The sequence below is a fragment of the Halichoerus grypus genome, chromosome 6, assembly GCF_964656455.1.
Source record: "Halichoerus grypus chromosome 6, mHalGry1.hap1.1, whole genome shotgun sequence".
Lineage (NCBI taxonomy): Eukaryota > Metazoa > Chordata > Mammalia > Carnivora > Phocidae > Halichoerus > Halichoerus grypus.
The window spans coordinates 164884304-164908980 of record NC_135717.1 but is presented as its reverse complement, the minus strand read 5'-3'; the positions used below and the strand labels follow the sequence as shown (position 1 = coordinate 164908980).

Genomic DNA, 24677 nt, shown 5'->3' with positions numbered 1-24677 from the left:
ACTTCGGAATGTCAACATTGCCTCTGAATCTTGGGACTACGTATACTTTTACTCTGTTCCTTGTATGTTGCTCTTCTGTTTTTTTTTTTTTTTTTCTTTAAGCACATGTCACATTTATTAATAGAAAATCCCTATAAAACTTTTTTTCCCCCTATGAGAGAAAATTTGGGCTTTGAGAAGCTTATTAGGCACAGTCACTGCCCTTATCCTTCTCCAGATGCTTTAGAAAACCAACCTTTGAGGCCCCTTGAAGTAAGGGTGTTTAGATCTGAGACATGGAGCTTGGGGCCGTGGGATTAATTAGAGTTGGGGCAGGAGGAGCGGTGAGGAGGGAGATGTGCTAATTTTAGCATCTCTGATAGAGAGTTGTCCCAGGATTCCTGTAATGTCCCCTCACACGTGCTTCGCTCTGTCCTCCAGCCCCCCTCCCCAGTGACTGCAGGGCTAACACAGGCAGTAATAGACTTTAGATTGTAACAAAATGATCAAAATCTCTGCTGCTTTAAATAGAGGTGTTTGGCACCCTTTGGATGGCAGGTCTGGCAGAGCTGGGGCCCTCAGCACTCACCCTCGTTTGAGGCTCTGCAGTGAAGTCCCTGGGATGCCACCTTTCCCTTCATCTCCAGCATCTCCAAGACAAAACTCCCCACCATGCCTTCACTGGGCAGTGCGTCCTGCCCATAAGGTCATCCAGCTCAAATCCTGGGACTCCGGCATTCCTGCCCCACCCCCACTGTTAACTTCTCACTTTTTCTCCTCTTCCCCTTCTTCAGGACAAGGATTGAGAATATATTATTAAAAGTGTACTTTGTGGGGGCACTTAGGTGGCTCAGTTGGTTAACTGTCTGACTGTTGATTTTGGCTCAGGTCTTGATCTCAGGGTCATGAGTTCAAGCCCCACATTGGGCTCCATGCTGGGTATGGAGCCTACTTGAAAGAAAAAAAAGCATACTTTGTGGGCCCTATATAGAATCATAGAACCTTATCTCTTAAGTGACCTTAGAAATAGTATAAGGCAAAATAGCTTTCTTTTATTTGGTGTCTATTAAGTGCCAATCACATTATATATGTATTGCTTTCTTAAAATAAGATATTGGGACGCCAGTGTCTTGAGATTTAAGTAAGTATTTGACAAAAGAAGATATATTAAAAATGCCAATAAACGCATGCAATGATTCTAAACATCATTAACTACCAGGAAATGCAGATAAAAACTATAATGAGATATCAAATTAAAAAGACTGACAATGCAAACTGTTGGTAAGGATGTGGAGCAACTGGAACTCTCATACACAGCTAGTAGGAGTGTGAAATGGTACTGCCTCTTTGCAAAACAGTTTGGCAGTTTCTTACAAAGTTAACTATATGTTTCATTATAATCCATCCATTCTCCTACTAGATTTTTCCCCAAAGAGAAATGAAACCTGTATACTAAATGACTCATACAAGAATTTTCATAGCAACTGTATTCATAGTAACCCAAAACTGGAAACAACCAAATGTCGATCAACTGGTGGATAGAGAAACAAAATATGATACATCCACATAAGGGAATGCTTCTCAGTGACAAAAAAGGAACAAACCATTGAGAGAGATATATTAGTTTTCTATGCTGAGTAACAAAATCCCCACACATATATTGACTTAAGATAACACATATTTATCATCTCACAGTTTCTGTGGGTCAGAAGTCTGGGCACAGTTTAGCCATTTCTTCTGTTAGATTGCAATCAAGATGTCATCCAGGCCTTGGTTCTTATCTGGAGGCTTGGCTGGCAGTGGAACCACTTCCAAGTTCATACAGGTTTTTAGCAGAATTCTTTTCCTCGTGGCTTGAAAACCAAGGCTTTTGCTGGTCATCAGTCGAGGCCACCCTCAGATCCTGGAGGCTGCCCACCGTTTCTTGTCATATGGCCCTTTCCTTAAGCCCTTGCATGACATGGCAACTCCCTCCTTCAAAGCAAGGGAAAAAGAGAGCGAGTCTGCTGGCAAGACAGAAACTTATATAATGCAATGTGATTAGGAGAGTGATAGCCCATCACCTTTGCTGTATTCTAGGAACAAGTCACAGGTCCTGCCCATATTTAGAGGAGGGGATCATATAAGCATACGAACACCGGGGACAGGAGTTATGTTGGGCTACCTTCCAGTCTATCCTCCATAACACACAACATAGAGTCTCAAAAATACTATGTTGAGCAAAAGAAGCTAGACACAAAAGAGTACATAATTTATAATTCCATTTGTATGAAATTCTAGAACAAGCCAAAGTAATCTCTGGTCACTGAGAGATCAGTGTTTGCCTAGGGAAAAAGGGAATGGAGAGGGTTGACTATAGAGGGCACAAGGCAAGTTTTCGGGTGATATAAAGTACTTCTCTTGACTAGTGTGATGATTAGATAGGCGTATACATTTGTCAAAGCTCATCAAACTATACATTTTAAATTGATACATTTTATTTTATGCAAATTATACCTCTGTCAAGTATATTTTTAATGGCCTTATAAATGTCATATTTTTATCACCATTTACCTATAAGGAAACTGAGGTCCAAAACTTTTGCATAGTCACACAGCTGGTGGAGCTGGAATTCTAAGCCAGGTCTAACTGCAAATCCATTCCCTTTTCCTCTATCCATAACATCTTATTTTCCTTCAAGCTGCAGAGGCCTGGAAGGATAAAGAAACATCCCCTAGGCCTCGCTTAGAGTGACACAGAGTCTCAAGCTTGTGTTTTCTGATTCTGAGTCAAGAGTTCTTTGTACTGCTAGGTCTGCCAGACTCCATGAAAGCCTTGCAGCAGATTTTAAGAGTTATTAATGCATATTTAAATTTATCCATATGTGTCATTATAAATACACGTAACAATATTGTTCTCTTAAAACACATAATCCTATGAGTCAATTCTTTGAAAGAACAGCATATGGTCATCCATGAACACAAAGGTTTCAGAAGGTATGCTGTGTGCTGTTGGTTGCTTACCTTCTTTCTTCCCTACCAAATCCTGAGTCTATTCAGATGTTTGGTGGCCATATGCTTCAGGGAAACATAGGTCCCTCTCTGGTGCCAGGGAATGAATCTTGGTTCCTTTCAGCTAGTTGTAGTCCTTCTGTTCGCACTGAGAGATGTGTTTAGGTAAGAACCCGAGACACAGTTCTGACCAGTGAAGCCTGAGAGGCATCTGCTCGGGGATTCTGGGAAGTTTACCACGCTTCTTAAAAGTAATACAAGAAGGGGGCCCTTTCTGGCAGGCATGAGCATATGACCCAGGGATCTTGGGGGCTCACTGATAACACAAAGGGACAGTATGAAGACAAAAGCCCATCCCTGAGAATAAGCGTCAGAAGGATACAAAGCACTTAGGTCCTTGAGGATGATGTTGAGCCCCTGATTTAATCACCCCTATGACTCCCCCATCTCAGTGATAGAAGTAATACACTTTCTTTATTGACTTAGTCATCACTGTTATTTGTAGCCCAAATCATCTTGTATACAGAAGATATAAGCAGATACTGTCAAATATCTTTTTTTTTGCACCCAACTCCATGACACATAACATTCTTATAAATCCTTGTCGGCACTACATTACATTCAAAGTTGTATGGCAGGCACTTGGTGTTGTATGTGCCAAGATCATTCTCAGAAGTGTTTGTTGATAGCTACCAATTAGAAACAACCTAACTGTCCATCTGAGATTGGAAAATAAATTAGCAAAAACCCATATAATGAGACACAATTAAAAATAAAGAAGTATCTGCATTTGTACTGATATGAAAAGATTTCCACGATGTGCAGCTATGTAGAAAAATAAGAGTCAGAACACTATACAAAAGACTTCGAAGTCCATGGCCATGGAAAAGCATCTGAAGTTCATTGCCAGGACTGTGGTGGTGAAGGCAAGGAACTGGGAAGGTGGACACAAGGCCCTAAACAGAATTTTCACCAGGGATGGGACCACTGAGGACATGAAGTGATAATGGCACTGTGAGAAGCTTGTTGCTATCAGTGGTGGGAAATCTATGGGACCCACTGGTGGAGCTACACATGGAAACAACTGGCAAGATCTGCTTCTCAGGGGAAAGCAGCAGGGATCATGTGGGCATATAGCAGCGCTGCTGTGTGTGATCTCATGTACATGAATTCCCTATTTTTAAGATATAAAGACATTTTAAAAATCATATTCATAGAAACTCTGGTGTCACCAATAAATGCTACCTACCTGTCAGCATCAATATTGAGCTAGCATAACATTAATCAAGGGCTCTCCACATGCCAGATGCCAGCCTAAACTCTATCTGGATTGGCTCATTTGATCCTTGTAGCAACACTATGAGCAGCATATCATTGTTACCATCCTAGTTTTTACAGCCGGGTAAACTGAAGCATCAAAATGTTAACTACTGTTCCAGGATCATATAGTTGTTAAGTGGCATAGAAGCAGGAATTGAGCCCAAAGTCCATGCCCAGAACACTCCACTAATCGACCTCTAGGGTTATTGGAAAGATTAAATGAACGCATGTGTGCTTAGTCGGTGTTTGCCTTAGCCAGTCATTCTCAAAGAGTAGTCCGTGCACCAGCAGTGTTAAAAATTAGTTAGAAGTCTATTTAAATCCTTAGATACATTGCCCAGGTTCAGCCAGACTTGGCTTTATGTGATCACTGCACACTGACATGTCTCTTGGATGGCACTGAGTATATGAAGTCCCACCCAGCAGGGGAAAGAATAAACCCATGCCTTTGCTGAACCTTGGGGAAACATACCTAAGTGTTGTATATATAGTTACCACCTTGCTTTCTTGTTCAACAGCCATTTATTGACAATCACTCTGCACTAGGCCAATCAGTGGTATCTGACATGGTCTTAGGAGGTGCTAAGACACGACCATTCCCAGTCTGGCTATGTGATCTATGCACATCAAAAACAGCTGAATAGGGGCGCCTGGGTGGCTCAGTCGTTAAGCGTCTGCCTTCGGCTCAGGTCATGATCCCAGGGTCCTGGGTTCGAGCCCCGCATCAGGCTCCCTGCTCAGGCGGGAAGCCTGCTTCTCCCTCCCCCACTCCCCTGCCCCTGCTTGTGTTCCCTCTCTGGCTGTTTCTCTCTGTCAAATAAATAAATAAAATCTTTAAAAAAAAAATAAAAATAAAATAAAAAAAAAAAAACAGCTGAATAATTCTTCTGCTCAATTTAGCTGCTCCATGGGACAGAGATCTCAAACTCCTTCCTTCCCCAGTGCCTGTCATATAATAGATGCTTAATAACTGCACTGAATGAAGATGCCATCACAGTTCACCTGGTGGTAGCTGTCTTTTTTGCAGAGAGCACCTAACAGAAGCTCTCAGCCTTGGCTGTCCCTTATAACCACCTGAAGAGCTTCTAAAAATCCCCAGCCTCAAGCCAATCACATCAGAATATCGGAAGGCAGGGGAAGGACGAGGTGTAAATAGTTTTGAGAGCTCCCCAGGTGCTTCCAATGTGCTGCCAAGATGGAGGGCCCCTACGCTAGAAGGAAGAAGCCAAATTGCAGAGGGTTGGTTTGGCAACTGCCAAACCAGCAGAGTCACAGTTTGAGATGCAATGGGTAAAGCACAGATGGCTTCCTCGAAAGCTGCTTCTACCCTCTACATCTTTGATGGGCATGTGAGCGGAGCTGGGAGCAGCCAAGATCCTGTCTTAAGAAGTTCCTGTGCACAGCAAAAGGTGCAGCTGGAAGCATTTATGCTGGAAACCCTGACTGGGTGATAGTCCTAAAAATTATTGCCATATGTCTCCAGCAGGGAGGGCAAGGCCCACGTTTGTTCCCTCCACCCTCCACAGCCTCCCCTCCATCAGCTGCTCAGTCTTCACCCATGGGGGCCCCTAGAGTGGCTTCATTTAGTTAAACAACTTTATGGAGCATCTAGATTTCTTGCAATAGGCCAGGCCCTGGAAATACAGTTATAAATCCAACATCACCCTTTCCCTGATGGAGTTCACAGCCCAGAGGGAGAAACAGGACATAAATCTACAGCTAGGTTGTGGTATGATAAGGGCCATGAGAATAGTACAGAGGAGAGAGAGCTTAGAGGAGGCGGGTGAGGAGGGGGCTTGAGGAGGTTCCAGAAGGCTTCTGAAAAGGAAGTTGCAACAACACGGAGGATTTTTTTCTTTTTCTTTTAAAATATTCATATATATTTTTTAAAGTTTGGAATAATTTTAAACATGTACAGTTGAACACATCAATTTAACAAATATTCACATTTTGCCATGCTTACTTCAGAGCCTTTATTTTTAATTTTTTTAAATTAACATATAACGTATTATTTGTTTCGGGGTACATGTCTGTGATTCATCAGTCTTATATTAATACCCAGTGCTCATTACAACACATACCCTCCCCAATGTCCATCACCCAGTTACCCCCATCCCCCCACCCCCCTCCACTCCAGCAGCCCTCAGTTTGTTTCCTGAGATTAAGAGTCTCTTACTGTTTGTCTCCTTCTCTGGTTTCATCTTGTTTCATTTTTTCCTCTCTTCCCCTATGATCCTCTGCCTTGTTTCTTAAATTGCACGTATCAGTGAGATCATATGATAATTGTCTTTCTCCGACTGACTTATTTTGCTTAGCATAGTACCCTCTAGTTCCATCCACATCATTGCAAATAGTGAGATTTCAATTTTTTTGATGGCTGCATAATATACTTGGGAGCCTTTAAAAAAGCAGTTCTAAACTATTACATGCATAGAAAAAGTACAGAGAATACTATAACAAACACCCATATACTGAGGTGGTTGAGCTCCCATTCTGGAGGCAGGCTACCTGCCTCTACAGTGTGACATTAGAGAAGTTACTTAACCTCTCTGTGCCTCTGTCTTATTTTTTTTTTTTTAAACCAAACACCTACCTCAAAAGGTAATTATCAGGATTAATTAAGGTAAATCTTTTTAAAAAGACAAAAGGTCCTCACACACACTCTGTGCTTCATAAACACTGTTACCTGTTTGTTCATGACCCTGCTTATTGAATCTTAACATTCTGCTGCATTTGTTTTAGATATTTTATATAAATATCCTATTACACATACTTGTAAAGAACCCTCTATACACCGCCTTACCTGCCCCCCCCATTCTGACTGCTAAGATAGAATAAAGCCAGAGGTCAGCATGGGAAAGTCCACTGCCAGGCACAGGGCAGGGGAGCCCCAGGCTTCTACGGAAACCCTTCAGTCTGGTCAGAAAGGAAGTTGACCTATGGGCAGGGGAAGAGACTGGAGAGATGGCCAGGGCACATCAGGGAAGACACCAAGAGCTCAGACGCTGTCCATGAACCCTACTTGGGAGCCCATTTCCCTTCATAGACCTCACATCCAACTCTCCCCTGCCAGGAAATCCTCGGGGTCTCTTTTAATGGCTCCCTTCAAAACATCAACAACAACAAAAAAAACCAAAAATAAAGAAACCTCACCCACACTTGCTCCCCAATCTGGAAAATTCCACCATGTATGGACTACCTTTGAGAAAAGAGGGGAGACCCACAGGGGCAGCAGGAAGGGGGCTTAGCTTCCCTGAAGTCCTTGCCACCTAAGTGCCCTGGAGGCAGGAAACGAGTGATTTAAGGCTATGGCCCAGCCAGGAGCATTTAGCTTCCCTGGGCCCCAGGACGCTTGCACTGAGCAATTAGCTTGGGGAAGGAGTCTTCCTGGGAACTGTGTACCCCTCCAGGTGGATATTCATGCCTAGTGAGCTGGTAAGAGGGCCCCCTGACTGGTTTGATAGTTAACCTGACAGAAGCACATATGTGGCTTGTCAGGCATGAATATTTGTGGGGAAGCCTTGGGTACAAGTATACACTACCGCCCAGCCTGGGTTGGAAATGTGTTCTCCCGTCACCTCCCAGCAGTACCATCATCTTTTATCTCAAAATGGGCTGTCGCCCATCCTCCCCTCCCCTCCACTTCTCCAGCATCCGTTCCAGCCACTGAGGAACAGCTGCTCTGAGGTCCGTCTCTCATCAGCTGCCTTATCTCCCTGATGAATAATGTTCCCCTTCCCTGAGCACCAGCCTGGCAGGAGGCCCGCCCCGCGTGGAGCAGGCCGCTGACAGCCCTTGGAGCCCAGGCAGCTGTCGGAGAGTGGGGTGGCTCCCTCAGCCCCCGCATGGGGTGAGGACTGACAACCCCCCCCCCCGGCCTCACAGAGACATGCCACCCTGAGGCCCCGAGCCCCCCAGCCCTAGCAAGCAGCAGCTCACAGACTCAGCCGTTCCAAGCACATCTCAGTCCCCAGTCACCGTTCTGGGTGCTGGGGAAAACACAGGCACATGGGGCCTTCAGGGGAGGGGCCTGTTTATGGGAGATGAGATTTGTACCTACTAGTACAAACCTCCATACTGCATGTTGAATCACTCCAGGTCTCGGTTTTCCACATCTGCAGAATGGGCTAATTGTAGTGTTGTAGAGATGGCTGGGGTTCTCTGCTCCGATCCCCTTTGCCAGCCAGTGCACCCATCCCTCAGCACTGCAAGTTGTACCTCCAGCTTCTTCAGAGCCTTTGGCTGGTGGGCTGATGGCAGCCGTGTCCCTGAGATAAACCAAAGGCTAACTCCCCTTTGTCACCTTCCCCTTTTGGTCAGGGGAGTTGGTAACTGAGTGACTCTGGGGATGTAAAAACCCAGGCCTCTTTCCTCAGGGTGGGACAACTTCAGAGCCAGCCCTGTAGATCAGACCAAGACTGGGCTTTACACACAACTACACCCCTTCCTGTCCTGCTTCCCTCACCCCCTTCCAGCTTTGCCTTAAGAGCACACCCTCCCTCCTGGAATCACAGCTTTTTGGAAGCTTGTTTTGGGCTTGGCTTCTAGGAGACCCAGCCCTAGATAAGTACCTACTTCACAGGGGCTTTATGTGAGGATTCGAAGAGATAAGGCTTGAAAAGCCCCTTGTAGGTGCCTGGCACTCGGCAAGTACTCAGTAGCTGGTAATCTTGATCCTTATGAACTACTGCTACGTGACAGAATGTCACAAGGGAACTCAGACAGACAGAGAGGTGGGTGTTGAAAGCCTTGGTTCCGAGTCTGGAATTGGAGGCAGTCACCCCAGAAAAAGGGCCCTTGGAGGTCACTTAGCCCAACTTTCTTTGTCCTAGTGAGGAAACTGAGGCCCAGAGAGAAGTAGCAGTCTCAGAGACCCACGGCAAGTCAGGGGCAGAGCTGGACTAGCTGATGTCCTTGCTTTTTTCCCCTCACTCTGCCTGCCATTTTGGCATCTTCAAATCCTCTTTTTCCTGCTAGTTGTTGAAGTGTTGTTGACTTCAGATGGTCTGGGACCCTGAGAAGTGAGGCCAGAGCACACTCCTTTTCCTTGTGGATCTCTATAACACCTACTGTGTACTGGACATTTGCTAGGCACTCAGGGAAGGAGCCACAAACATATATATCAACCCCTAGTTGTTACAGAGAGCTTCACCATTTTCATAGTGTGTGTGTGGGTGTGTGTGGGTGTTGGGTAGTTAACGATGGCTTTCCTAAGAAGTGAATAATACCAGCCCATTCTACAGGGGAAGTATTATTAAGAGCAAGCTTTTAAAGACCATTACGAGCAGGCAAGTGGGCAAGGGTATTTCTGGACTTACTGTGTTTCCATATTAAACACTTAGGAATATTCTTAATTTCCACAGTGCTCTCTCTGAATGGTCCTTTGATATCCCTTTCATTTTCCCCAAGTCTGCACAGAGTTTCAAACATGAGACAGATCTTGGCTTCTGGGGGACAGCTGTGGTCCCATGTGACTGGAGTATAGAGCATATCCTGGGGGATGGCCACAGTGGAACTCAAGAAGTAGACCAAAACCAGACTGGATGCGAGACTTTGTGTATCATTCAAAAGTATTTGGGCTTCGATCTGCGAACAGTGGGCAGCGTCCAAAATCCTCTGTCTAGGACAGTGACATGCTGAGATGTGGGTCCTACAAAGATCTCTCTGGGCACTGTGAAGAGGAGACTTGGGGTCGAGGCAAGACCTTTGTGCCTAGAAGAGGACACCCTCAAACAGGTGAAGAGTTAAGTAGGAGGCCACAACTTGTGAGCTGTCAGAAGACATCATATGGATAATTTCCACATGACTAAGACACAACTGAGGGTGACGGGAATGGGGGAGGAGATATCACTGAGGAAGTAGGGTTTGAGTTGAGGGAGTTTTTGAGAGGCAGCTTCCTAAGCACGGGGAGTGGCATGGACAGAGCGCATCGTGAGCAGATAGAAGATGATTGTGGAAGGCAGCAGAGCCAGGGGCCAGGCAGAGGAGATGCAGCTAAGAGGAGACCCAGGACCGCTTTCTGGGGAGCACTGAATGCCAGGTGAAGAAGTAAGAACTCCCACTTGTAGGCAGGAGAGGCTCCCGGAGGGTTTTGAGCAGCAGATAGCATGAAGAAAGCAGGATTTGAAGATCAGTCCAGGAGTGAAATGCAGAAGAGGTTGGTGAAGAGGTTGGAGTTAGCTCCCCAAGTTGCAGATCATGCACTGACCACTTCCAGGCCACATGCCCTGTCCAGACAAGTTGGGTTTGCTCACCCAACGTGGTCCAGGACTTTTAAAAAAGGGAGATTTCGTCAAAAGATCTCATAAAAGGCAAGTTTCTGGCTTCATTTGCAAAACAGAGGATTTGGTAAAACCAGACCCAAGTATTTCTACGTGACCACTGTCTGCTGGAGTTGGGTCACCATGGTCCCCTTTAGGTGCAGGTTTGAGTTCCATGAGAGTTTTCCCATAGAAATCCTGCTTTATTTATTTTTGGTGCCAGTCTGCATGGCAATTTTTAAAACTTCTTTTGAATGAGTCATCAACATTTAAGTTTTTGAGGATTTTATATAAATATCTAGATTTGGGCTTCAACAAAAAGTCATTAGGGCCACCTGGGACTTCATTCCTATGTGGCCATAACGGCTGGGGCTCAGGCCATTCTTCCTTTCACCAGTCCCACCCACTCCCCCTTGCTCTCTACAGAGGCCTGCGTTAGCTGCCATTTATCAAAGAGGTTATGCTTGCCTACAGAAGTATGAAATGTTTCTTGTACTTGAGTCATTATCAAAAGTGGGAAAATGAAAGATGGAGCAAGGTGTGTGCCAAAACGTCCAGAGAGTGCATTGTGGAAATTAAGAATATTTCTATTTGTTTACTATGGAAACAAAGAGAATACCGAAGATCTACTAGAAAAGGCTAGCCCACTTCATCCAGCCCTGGGGTCACCTGCTTAGGCCCTGTAGCATTTAGCTTGGGAGTCCCTGGGGTAGAGGCAGGAAAATTGAGTAACACTCAGCAGTCTGGATTCTGAGCCGGGCCCTATGCTACAGAGAGGAATAAGATAAGGGATTGTGACCCCAGGACTAGGAGCTGAGGGTCTATTGAGGTGTCCTGGGAATGAGGCAATGGGAGGGAAATGAGAGTAAGAAGGGGGACACTTCTGGAGGGGAGAATCAGCAACATTGGTGACTCTTTACACAGTTGGTGTCAGAGAGGATTGCAGATGGCTTCAGGGTGACAGATACTGGGCTCCCAGGAGCATGGTGGGTAAGAGAAGTCAAGAGATCCACTTTGAAGGAGGCTGATAACTTGGGCCCCGGGCACAGGGAGTTTGAAGTACTGAGTTTTCAGGTGGGTGGACAGTGCTGATTGCATGGTGGTTATGCACATTGGCTTTGAATCACTTGAGTCTCACGTGGACCTTGTTCTTGCTTTGCTTTGCTTAATCTCTCCATGCCTTAGTTCCTTGAAAATACTCCCCTCCATGCAGGATCATGGTGAAGATTAAAGATAGCATAATTAAAAGCTTAAAAATGACTCCTGGCACAGAGGAAGTGCTCTGTAAACCTGAGTCATTTTCACTATTGCCTTTGAGGACAAGGTGGAAAACCTCCAGAACAGAGATGATTCCATAGGCAAAGAACCAACAGGGAGGCTTGAAGAAGAGTCACAGGAAGGGAGAAAATGGTGAAGTGAGGAGCCAGAAAGAAGCAACTGGGAAACAAGGGAAGAGGGTGTCATTGAGGCAGGGAGGAAGGGTTTGGGAGGGGAAGACAAAGATCATGCTACAGAGGCCTGGAGGAGCTTTACAGCAGGGGTTCACCATTGGCGGAAATTTGACCAGAGGACTCTTGACAATGTCTCCAGACATTTTTGGTTCTCACAACTGGGCATGGGGGTGCTATTGCATCTAGTGGGCAGTGGCCAGTGATGTTCCTGATACCATGCAATGCTCAGGACAGCCCCCCACAACAGAGAATTATCCAGCTCTGAATATCAATAATGCCGAGATTGGGAAACCCTTCTCTAGATCCAGGAGGCTATCAGATTTGACTCATGGTCACACCACCAACAGATGTGTGACCTTGGCGAGCTTCTTAACCACTCTGTGCCTCAAGTTTCCTTATCTGGAAAATGGGGATGATAACACCTGCTGTCAGATTTAATGAATGAAGATACACAGGGCCTGGAATAGAGGCTCATGGTACGTTAGTTTTTATTAGAAATCAGGGAAAGTGAGGGCATAACAGAGGCCATGGCATCTTGGTTTGGCATTTTGGAGTGACCTCAATGTGATTTCATAGAGGTGGAGAGGAAGTTGAGCCAGATGCAGAGGGTTGTGGAGATGGGTACATGGGAATTGGGGCTAGCAGGCATAGACTGCCCTGTCCAACAGTTATAGCAATGGAAGGAAGAAGAGGCTAATTATATGGCCACCAAGCCAAGTAGAAGGGCTTGCTTCACACTCATTTATTTATGGATGCCAACCTAAAGTTTTGGTTAATGCCCAAACCGTATTATAGTTGACCCTTGAACATAGCAGGTGTTAGGGGTGCTGATGCCCTGCACAGTAAAAAATCTGTGTATAACTTCTGACTCCCCCAAAACTTAAGTACTAATAGGCTCCTGTTGACCAGAAGCCTTACCAATAATATAAACAGTCAATTAACACCTACTTTGTCTGTTATGTGTATTCTATACTGTATTCTTACAATAAAGTAGGTTAGAGGAAAAAAAATGTTATTAAAGAAACCCTAAGGAGGAGAAAATACATTTACATTATTGTACTGTATTTATTAAAAAAAAAAATCTGCATATAAGTGGACCTGAGCAGTTCAAACCCATGCTGTTCAAGGGTCAACTTGGTCAATGGAAATTTTCAAAACAAAAAAAATCACCTGCAGCCTCACCACCTTAACAAATTAGGAATTTTCCATCTCCTCTTCCAGGACCATCATTTTTACTGTGTTCCCTTTTCTATTGTTCTATGTCACATGAAATTGTCCCATAAGCATTTTCCATGATATTACATCATTGTTATATTTATCATTTTTTTCCAAAATAAAGATAACCTCATTGTCTTTTCCTGGTTGTAAAAAATGCTCTGTGCTCTCCCCTTTTTTAAATGTAGATAGCACCAAGAAGTCTGAAGAAGAATATAATAACCCTCATTTTCCATCCCACCCTTCAGAGATAACCAGGTTAGCATTTTGGTAAACATCCTTCCAAATGAATCTCCATGTATTTATTGAAGTGTTGATTGTAATTCTTTCATGTAAATATGAACATTCCTTAACCCTCAGTTCATTTTCAGCCTTAAATCGGAAGTTTCTTATTGTTGGGGTTGGGGTTGTTGTCTTGGGAAGTGGGGAGGCAGCTGTGGGTGGCCACACACAAGAGCAAAGGAAGCTGGGAAGCTCTGAAAGTGGCTAGAAGGAGGAAATGCTGGCTAGATGTGCAGTGTACCCATGTCCACAGGCTGCTGTGGCCAAGCACCACAGGCTGGGTGACTCAAGCAAGAGAAATGTAGTCTCACACAGTTCTGGAGGCTGCAAGTCTGTGATCAAGGCATGGGCAGGGCCATGCTCCCTTCTCAAGGATGCAGGTGAGGGTCCTTCCTCGCCTCCTTCCAGCTTCTCGTGGTTGCCAGCAATTCTTGGCATTCCTTGGGGTGGAGACATATCACTCCAATCTTTGATTCCTTTGTCACATGGCATTCTACTCTTCCTGTGCGTCTATGCCCAAATTTCCCTTTTCTTCTAAAGACACCAGTCATGGGATGAGGGCCCAGTCTACTCCAGTACAACCTCATCTTGACTTGATTAAATCTGCAAAGACCTATTTCCAAAAAGGTCACATTCACCGGTAACAGGAAGTAGGACTTCAGTGTATCTTTTGGGGGAACATAGTGTAATTCATAACATGTGGAATCCCCAGAGTGATGGAGGAGGAGGATGGAGCAAGGATAGAGCAGTGTAGACGCCTTCTCTGAAAGGAAGAGGCCAGGACAGAGAGACGGAGATTCTTGAGGCTTGAGAAGGGAGATGGGGAAGCCTCTTCCCTCCAGCAAGTTGTGTCTGTGTTTTATTAAGCTCCTGATGGTTCACAAAGGGGGCCCCAGGATTCATCAGAGAGCCCGGCCGTCCATACGCCGCATGGGGCCCCTTCCCCACCACCGTCATGCCGTGTAGCTAGCAGCTGCCGTGCGGGCCCCACAGGCCTCGCTGCAGCATCCTGTTGTCCGCTCCTTGCCAGACTCTTGGTTGGCTGCCACCTAATTTCTTTTCAGCCTGGACTAATTTCTTGCAGTCCTCAGGCTGGCGGGAAGCATCCCTAATTCCCAAAGCCCTTCCATATGGCCCTCCGTCTGCAAAGTGTGCACAATCTCCTCTGCTCAGTCCTTGTTGCAGGACAGTGGTCCATAAGCCTTCAGGAGCATGGAGACCATTGCAGTGTTTTGATCTCCTCCTTTCTTCTCAGGACACCTGTTTTTGCTGGTGTGCTCAGTTCTCTTGGTCTCCTTTCTCCAGATTCTGTACCCAAGGTTGAATTTTCAGACAATGGAGGGGGATGGAGAGGGATCGAGGAGTGTGGAGATGCTTCAGAGAAAACCAGAAGCCTCTCTGCTGGTGGACACCAGTGTCAGAAAGTCTGGAGCCTTCCCAGAAATGGCTGGGGTCAGATCTGGGTGTGATAGGTCAGTATGTGACCAAAATCAGCAGCATCACCACCCGTTGTCATTCTGACTCTTGGGGAACAAGGGACCATTACAAAATTGCAGTCAACTGGCTAAGAATAATGAAGCTTCAGCTTATTAACTTAAGTCCCAGGCAAAGCCTAGTCAAGATCTGTTCTTGCCACCACAGGCTTCTGCATATTTTAGGGAATCATTACACTTCTCTGATGGTTAAAAGTCACTCAGCCTTCGGCCCCCTGCCTCTACTGCCTGAAGCACCCTGTAATCTCCAGGCACTGCCTCACCTGTCCCGTCTCTACCATTTAATTATATGTTGTCCTTGATTTCCTCTCCAATGCTGACAGCCACTTCTGAGAAAGATCTGGAATCAGGAACCCAAATAATATAGCTCATATTAAGTCTAAAGCTGAAAGAATAAGAAAACCCAGGTATAGGCTCCAGCCAGGATGTGTGGTATTGAAGGCAGCCTTCTTGCCCAGTCATGAAAGATGCAGGGCTTGGACCCAGTGGGACTATGGAGACAAGAAGGAAGGGGGCTCGTGAGAGCCGTTGGGACTTCTTACCCAGCCTCATCTCTTGCCATCACCTCATCAGACCTTATACTCCAGCAATGTAACCAGTTGCAAACTTTGCCACTTCCTCCCAATATCAGTCAGAGCAAAAGTGATGCCAAGCAACTGACCCAATTCACCAGTTGTAGACAACAAAGGGAACTTAATAGGTCATATAACTCAGAAGAAAAAGTTGGGTACAGGGACTGTTCCCTCTACCCGGAACATCTGCAAAACCTTGCCCACATGACAAACCCCTACTCTTCCTTCAAGACCCAAGCCTTCTGGCACATGCTGACCCACACCCACCCCCAGACAGAGTTGAGTACGTCTTTGGTCCACCTTTGTATCTTGTACTTGCTTCTATTATTTCACTTACTTACTGGTGCACTTCGTGAGTCCTAGTCCTTTAGAATTGCACTCAACTCCTCTTGGATTGGGGGTATCCTGAAAACAGGGATCATGTACCTGTCATCTCAGGGTCTCCAGCCCCTACCAGGGTGCTTGGCCCACTGCCAGGGCCTGAGAATTGCTGGTGGCCACATCCTTGATATCAGGACTTGGCCATTCCCTGACTGGATAAAGAAGCTGGGGTGCTGGGTATGGAGGGAGGAACTTCATGCCACAGGTCCCCTGGCTCAAGTCACTAATTTCTCTGCATTCCTTGCAAATCCCTCATACCACAGGCTGTCAGGAAGGACCCTGTGCATTCTATGCAGCAGTGAATGGCAACATTTGAACTGTAACACATGCCTGGTTTGCCCAGATTTATCACTCATAGAAAGTGTTTATTTTTTCACATATTATACTTGATAATGTGAGGAGGTCATGGGTCCATCTTGAATTCCCTGGGGTTAAAACTTTCTTGATGATGCTAACATATCTCCAGGAATACAGAGCATGTTCCCTTGTAAGGCAGCGCCTAGTTGTTAGGGACCACATGATACATCCTGGCAACCCTGGCTGTCAGCACCAGGTCTCTTCTCTAGGAGTACAAGTAAAGAGGTCCCTCCCTTTTCCAGTAGTCATTTCACTTCATGCCCATTCATTTATTCCCTCACTTACACATGTATTCATTAACTCGGTCATTCATTTAAAAACATGGGTATGGTCTATTTTGTTCAAGACAGGCAGGTGTTCTGTTCTCATTGAGCTGTCATCTTTAGAGGGAAGAGACAGACAATAAAAAACTAAACCGATAAACAGGAGAAATAAAACTGCCACAAGAGTTGTGAAGAAAGGAAAATAGGGCAATATGGGGCTTAGGGCAAATTTCAGTAGAGTGAGCAGGACAGGTATCTTTGTGGAAATGAACTCAAGCTGATGAGTGAGTGATGAGAACGAGACCCCCTGGGCACCATTTGGGGAAGAGTGTCCACGGAGAGAGTTAGAGGAAGAGATAGTGCCAGTGTGGCTCAGTGGCAGTGAGGGAGGGAGAAAGGTAGAAAGTGAGGGTGGAGAGGTGGGCAGGGGTCCTGTTGCCATGGTAAGGAGCCTAGGATCTGCTGTCAGAAAGAGGAAGCCTTCAGAGGGCTTTTAAGCAGGGAAGGGCTATATAATTTTGAAAGAACTCTTTGAATACAGCATCTTGAGGTAGATTTCCAAATCCTTAAAGACAAAAAGGAGTGACCACTACTGTTATTTCAAAGAATCAGAAAGATTCCAATTTAGAGATGAGTTCTAGAAGTCCTGGAGAGAAAGCACATCATAATATCTGGGATTGGAATGGGGCCATCCCAGGACAGGCCCTCAGATACTCCTCTTGGAAGATGATCTTGGAAGGGCACCCTCTTTTTCTAGATAGCCAGATTTTCCCCCCCAGGCTGTGTCTTTCTTATGAGTTCTCCACAAACAGTGAAAAACTGGCAGGCTAGCCAGCATGAGACCTTTGATTATTTCCTCCTGGGGCAGAGTGGAGTTATCCCCAGTGAGACACCAGGTTTGCCTCTGCTGTTGTCTGTGGGGGAGCCACCCTGCTGGGAGTAAGGGGTGTCTCATTGTGAGAACCAGGGCCCCAGAGGACCCTCTGATCATCAAAGCAGAGAGAGAAATCAAAAGGGAAAGACTGATAGATTTGACTAGGAGGGAATGGAAAATGTGTTTATATGGTTTTTTGAAAATGCACAGCCATAAAAAAAGGGGGGGGCAAGCAAACAACTAGTAAAAATATTGCCACACAGGACAATGTGATAAAGATAAAGGGCAGGATCCTATACACAGAGCTCTGTGAGCAGACTTTTACAGAAAAGAAAAGAAAAGAAAATGCACACCGTTAATGAAAGTACTCAAACTCACTAAAGTCACAGAAATGCAAACTGAAACAGCAGTGGGGATACAGGGTATCTTAGGGGAAGTTGCTTATCAAATTTTTTAAAAAATGTATTTTTCAAAAACTGCTGTGCTGGTGAAGCTGTAGTAATATGGACACTGACATGTGCAACTGGTGGCTTACGCCTTTAGAAAGGGGGCACGTTTGGGTACTTAAAAAAAATTCATACCCCTTAAGCCAGTAATCCCACTTCTCAAAATCTATCATAAGGAAATAGTTAAAAAGGAAGGCATTGATTTGTGTGCAAACATGTACATGTGTGAAGTTTTGGAAACAATCTACTTGGTAATAGTGGATGATAAGTTGACTTCATTATGGTATGTCCATTCAATAGATTGTTAGGTGGCTGTTAGAAATGATATTTTTGAAGATATTTTGTTATTAGAAGAAATGCTCACACTATAATATGTGGAAAATAGAAAAATAATAATAGAAAGCATGAAATCAGTTATGAGTATGAATGCATATTATATACATTAAAAATAGATAAGCGGATTGTAGTGTACATATAAGGAGACACATAAAAGGTTATTAGGGATTTTCTCTGAGTTGAGAATTACAGGTAACTTTGTTTACTTCTTTGTGTTTTCGACGCTTTTTTTTCTTTTACACAATGAACATATATTACTTTTAAAATCATATAAAAGCAAAAAGTGGGTATATTTTGTGAGTGCTGTCTATTGTCATCAGATCCCTGTTAGAAACACCACTCGCCCCTTCCTCCCTTCCTTCTCTATTGCTGTAAGACCCAGTGAAGTGAAACACAAAGAGCAGGAAAGCCAGAGGAGAGACCTGCGTATGACCTGCTGTTCTGACATGGTTTTGCCTGGGACACATCACTGTCTTGCTATGGGCTCATGTGACCTGGGACACATCGCTGCCTTTCTGTAGGCCTCAGTTTCCCCATCTGTAAAATACATTAGTTGGACTGGCTCAACTCTTAAAATGCAATAAGGATATAGACATAATAATTCCAAGCTTCTAACCCAACTCTGACCCTAACTACAGAATGATGTGATTGACCATTTCCATGAGCACAATGTCAGCCATACCCAAGATGTCACCATCCACCTGGCTCCCCTAGGATGAGTTACAACTCCATGAGGGAAACCTTTGCCATTTCCTCTGGGGATGAGGGGGTGATGTTCATGTACGTCATTTGTTCCTTCAACATGTACTTATTACACCTCTGCTCCCCTGGCACCAGGCCCTGGGGTGTACAAGGAGACCCAAGCTCAGAACAATTTGAGAAGTGTCTGCACCTGCAGCTCATTCTTTCCTTCTGTCTCCACTAATCGGGGGCAAGTCCTTTCCATTTGACAGTTATTTTAACTTAAATTTGCATTACTTTAAAGAGAAACAGTTTATTTGAAGATAAGTGTCTAACTCTGGATGAGCCAAGTGGATCATACTATTTTAATTGTAAACCACCTACGCAATGTGAAGCTGATTTTCTTGTGTGACCTAGAAGTGAGGAATCTAGAAATAGATGGATCCTTGGCAGTGCAAGTAAAACAGTGTGTGAATTCACCTGGAGTCATGTGATGGAAGGAAGAGTATATGGACTTGGAGTGAGATCACCTGAGTTCACACATGCCTCTCCTACTTCCCAGCTTTGTGACTTGGGGAAGTTCCTAACTTCTCTGAGCTGCGTGTTCCCATCTACAAAGTGGGGAAATAGTCTTGACCTTACCCAGGTCTGCTTGTGAACACTAATCAGGATCATGTCTCCAAAGGGTCCCAGCAAAGAGCCTGCCATGTTCTTGGCCATCACATTAATGTTCTTGCGCTTTCCAGAGGTTGCTACTTGAAAGGGATGAGACCTGTTTGAAATATACAGGTTATATATGAATGTATACATATTATGTATATATATATAAGTATATATATAAACCATGCTGCATGGTAGTTGAGAACTAGGGCCATGAGGCTACACGTATCTGACCCTGCCATGTACCTGCAGCATGTCTTTTTGAGCAAGTGACTTAATCTTTGTGAGCCTCAGGGTGCTGTTGACACAAAATGAACACATTTTGGAATTTCTTAAAAAAAAAAAAAAGAGAGAGAGAGAGAGAGTTATTCAAGCCCAAGTTAGGACAGGGCCAGGGATGCACAGTCTTCACAAAGAAGAGAGTGTTCTGGTAAGGGAACATTTGATGTAGGTTTATATACATATTTTGCATAAAAAGTTGCAAATTATTAGACAAAGAACATTTCAGAAAGTTGCAGGCCTTAAGTTTCTAATATTTGCAAGGCTGTGTGACTTGAGTCTTATAGGAACCAGGGAAGTTTCTTACTTTTTCTTATCTTTTGTGTTCAGAATGCTCCTTTTTGGTTATTTTCTTTAACAAAGCAGATGTACACCACGTGCGCTTGGGGCAGACATAGAGCCCATGCTCTGAGGTTTTGCCGGGTCATTTTGACCTTGGTAAATGTTGGAGTATAGCTTCCCTGGAAGCCGAGGAGCAGGGCCCACAAACATTAAAAGTTGAAAATCTCCTTTATCAGTGCTCCTCTGTAAAATGGAGTTGCCGGCAGCATTGCCCACATCCTTGAGCAGTTAGGAGGATTCAGTAAGGTAGTAGGTGTTGCCTAATAAAAATGGAGGTGGAATCACTGAGTTATCTCATACATTTTCCTCTGATTGTAAATAAATATTTGTTCAATGTAGAAAAATCTAAAAAACCACCTAAAAAATAAAATGAATAAAATATCAGTTGTTTTCAGCCCCTTTATTTTGTAGCTGCTATGTATTTGCATCCACCTGTCCCCATCCACACTCCCCCACCCCATCGCCATTCTGAACTGAGGGCCCCTGGCTGGCGGCACCCATGCCAGGTCAGTGCTATCCCTGTAGACTGTGGCCCAATGCCCTGGTGTTTCAGCAATGCCCCATGTAGTAACACTGCTGCTGACCCCTCTCTTGGCAGATCCTTCAAGCCAGACTTCATCCTAGTCCGTCAGCATGCCTACAGCATGGCTCTGGGTGAAGATTACCGAAGCCTGGTCATCGGCCTCCAGTACGGAGGGTTGCCTGCTGTCAACTCCCTCTACTCTGTCTACAACTTCTGCAGCAAGCCCTGGGTGGTAGGTGCTGGGCCAGGCTACCTAGAATGAGGTGGGCAGCGGGTGGCCTCCCAGCCCTGAAATGGGCCCATCCTCCGGCATGGAGGCCTCAGTAATGGCTCTTTCTTAAGCAACTGAATAACAAATATCATATAATAACATAGTATGAACATATTATGATATATTGTTATCTTATAATAACATCAGTGGTAAGAGGAGTACTATACTATTCTTACTTACATTAAATTATATCATTTTTGTTAACAGTGGGCACTATTCATTGAGCACTTACTATGTACCAGAAAATCATGCTGCCTGGTGCTCAAACTATTGCTATCATGTGAAGTGGACATCATTATTCCATTTGACAGAAAAAGAAGCTCAGCTTCAGAGCAGCTAAGGAACTCACCCAGGGTCATATAGACTATATTAGGAGTGAAACCAGAACTTGAAGCCATATCTCCCCAAACCCCAAGACTTGGTTTTCCCTGTTTTGTATTCATGAATTTCATTCATCCCTGATTTATTTGAGTCTCCATTCAAATGTTACCTGTAAGAGAGGGTTTTCCTAAGATACCCCCCTTCATTCCCCCCAATACTCTCAATTCCCTTACCCTGCTTTATTTTTCCTCCAGTACTTATCTCCATCTAGAATGATATATTTATCCATTCTTTTGCATATTATCTGTCTTCCCTACTGGAAGTAATTCATTCATGCAACAAATATTTATTCAGCACCTGCTATGTTCCAGGCACTGTTCTAAGTCCTGGGAACATGGCAGTGAGCAGATCAGACCAAAGTCCCTGACCCATACATCTTATATTCTAGTGAGCAGGGGCACATGCTGTATATTAATAAATATGCCAAATATGTAATATGTCATATAAGTGCCAAGAGAGAAGATAAAGCAAGGAAGGGAGATAGGAAATGTGGAGGCTGGGGATATATACAGTGTGCTTTCTGGAGCTCTACCTATCTTGTCTCTTATTTCCCTCTGCTTGGTCTCTTGGTGGTAGGACAGTGGTTGAGAACATGGGCAATGGAGCCAGATTGACTAGTTCTAGAAGCCTCAGTTTATGACCTGTGTCATCTTGAGCGACTTGCTTAACCTCTCTGAGTTTATTTTCCATATTTGTAAAATGATGATAATAATAGGGTCATCCTGGTAGGGTTATGAGTGAATACATTTGGCTGGCACAAAGTATACACTCAATACATGATGACAATTATTATATTCATTCAGTAAATATTGAGTGCCATCGAGGTCTCTGCAGAGTTGGCACTCAATATTTATTGAATGAATATATACATTAATTTAGTAGATATGGTTAGTTTTTAACCACTATTATCATGCCTCTGGTCTCCTTCTCATTCTACCCTGAGATTTTTTGCCTATGGCATCCCAGATTTGATGCCACTATCTGGAAAGGGTCTTAGATAGTGTTAGCCCAACCCCCTTGTCTTTCCACACAGACATCGTGATGGCAGCAGCTAACATTCATCAGCACTGTGTGTGTGCTGAACTCGTAATGTACATATTGTATTTGATCTTCAGAACCACCCTGACAAGTACGTATTGCTAACATCTCCATTGTACAGATGAGGAAACTGGAGGTGGGCATCTCCAAAACTCGTGTGCTTGATCATAGACTTACTCTCTCAATCTCTGGACTTCAGCATCCTTATCTGTAAACTGAGGGATCCCCCATCATTTCCCATATTTCTGAGGTCCCTCAGACCCTCTAAGTGGATTCCATGTAGCACCACACCTTCAGACTCTACCCCAAGAGTTTGCAGACCAGTTCTAGCATGATGCAAAAAGTTCTTAAGTTACCCGTTCTCTCTGTCTGAACCATTAGTGTTGAGTTACTCCCAAGTCAGTCTGGTGCAAACCTTAGCGCCCCTTCTAGCCATTGGGCCACAAATTGTAGCTTACTCCTTCTTCCTGATCAGAATTACCCTGCCCTTTCCACTTCCACCAGGAGTTCCCTTTTGCTTTCTGGGTAAATTCCAAGCTCCTTGTTCCAGCCTTTAAGGCTCCCAGTGGTCTGTCACAGATCACCCTCTGTCAACTTCTCTCACTGTCCCCTGTACCCAAGGCCACAGCTGTGACAGCCACTGAGTGTCTCCAGGGCACTAGTCTCACTGCACACCTAGAGTACCCTTCCATCTTCTCTTGTGTCATCTTCTCCAAGCACAAAGTGAGCTCCCAAGGGTGCCAAGTGGTGTGGGGTAGTGGAGGAAAATGTAAGTCCAAGGCCTGCCTCCCAGGAGCTTACCCTCCATCTCTGGAGATGGTAGCTATCTCTATGGCAAAACAAGGCCGTGCTGAAGCAAGAGGAGCCAGGTGTGAAAGGGATGCAGCTCGAGCAGTTGGAAATGAGTGTGGTTGTAAAAGCAGAAAAAATAGAGTTGACCCTTGAACAGTGCAGGAGTTGGGGTGCCAACACCCTGTGCAGTTGAAAATCTGTATATAACGTTTTACTCTCCCAAAACCTAACTACTGATAGCCTACTGTTGACTGGAAGCTTTACTAATAACATAAATAATTAAACACAATTTCCTATGTTATATGTATTATATGTTATTTTCTTACAATAAAGCAATCTAAGGAAAAGAAAATGTTGTTAAGAAAATCATAAGGAAGAGAAAATACATTTATAGCACTTGACTGTATTTACTAAAAAGAATCTGCATATAAGTGGACCTGTGCAATTCAAACCCATGTTGTTCAGCATGTTAGCTGGGATCTAACATTCGAGTTCTCCTAGGGACCAGGCACAGCTTTTCATACATTGTGTATTATTGGATCTCTTGTTTTCTCCATTTACAAATGGAATGACTTTCCAGGCTACACAGTTAGTAAGTAGTGGAGACTTTGAATCCAGAGTCTATACCATAAACTTTTATGCAGTACTACCTCTCTAGAAAGAAAGGCTTTGCAGGCTGGGGACGTGGCATGAATGTCAGCAGGTAGTGCTTGTGTGAAATGTTGAGGGTATAGTAAATGCTCATTAAATGTAATTGAGCTGAACTCAGTGGCCTGGCAGGAATGAAGGGTTGATGCAACCAGATAATTGAGAAGATGAATTTCCAGCCTAAGAATCTGGTTTTTATCTTGTAAACAGGGACTAGCTACTGCAGCTCAGCTCAGAATGGTCAGATACTTGAAACCTGGGATCGAGTAGGAAGTTCACCACAATGATTGACCAATGCTCTTTCTTCTCTCCTAGTTCTCTCAACTCATTAAGATCTTCCATTCCCTGGGTCCTGAGAAGTTCCCACTTGTGGAACAAACATTCTTCCCCAACCATAAGCCAATGGTGAGTGCCCTTTTTTACTCTGATGATCTTCATAATTTGGAATGAACACAGATGTCCATGTTTTCAATCCCTTTGAATGGAGGAGTGGGTTGAGGGTCCACTCCCTGACCACCTGGCCTCTAAGGAAGAGTTGTGATTTCCTATGGGAATGCCTGGCTTCCCTAGGGAAAGAATCAACTCTTCAGGTAAAGTTTGAGGTAGCAGGGCAAATGACAAAGGTAGATGGCATTCCTTGGGACATTGGGAATTTTTAGCAAATCTGGGGACAACTTGAGCTGGCATTTTTGGAGCCAGAGGTTGATAATAAAGATAAAAGATGTTTCAAAGGTTGGAAGTTGTTTCCCTTGGGCCCTGGGCAGAACCTGGTTTCAACTCTTATTTCAGTAAAAACAGTAATATTTTATTTGCGTTGATCATCAAAGGGCAGTTTCTTTGTAT

At 44.4% G+C, this 24677-nt stretch overlaps 1 protein-coding gene across 2 annotated transcripts in view; it reads left to right on the top strand.

Annotated features, from left to right (window-relative positions):
* The window catches only part of SYN3 (synapsin III), a 444404-nt gene that overhangs the window by 122614 nt on the left and 297113 nt on the right, over positions 1-24677 (top strand). For both annotated transcript variants that reach the window (XM_036093503.2, XM_036093504.2), the window contains exons 5-6: positions 20780-20936; positions 24150-24239. In XM_036093503.2, coding sequence (XP_035949396.1) covers positions 20780-20936; positions 24150-24239 — 247 coding nt within the window. The remainder of the gene's footprint in view (positions 1-20779; positions 20937-24149; positions 24240-24677) is intronic.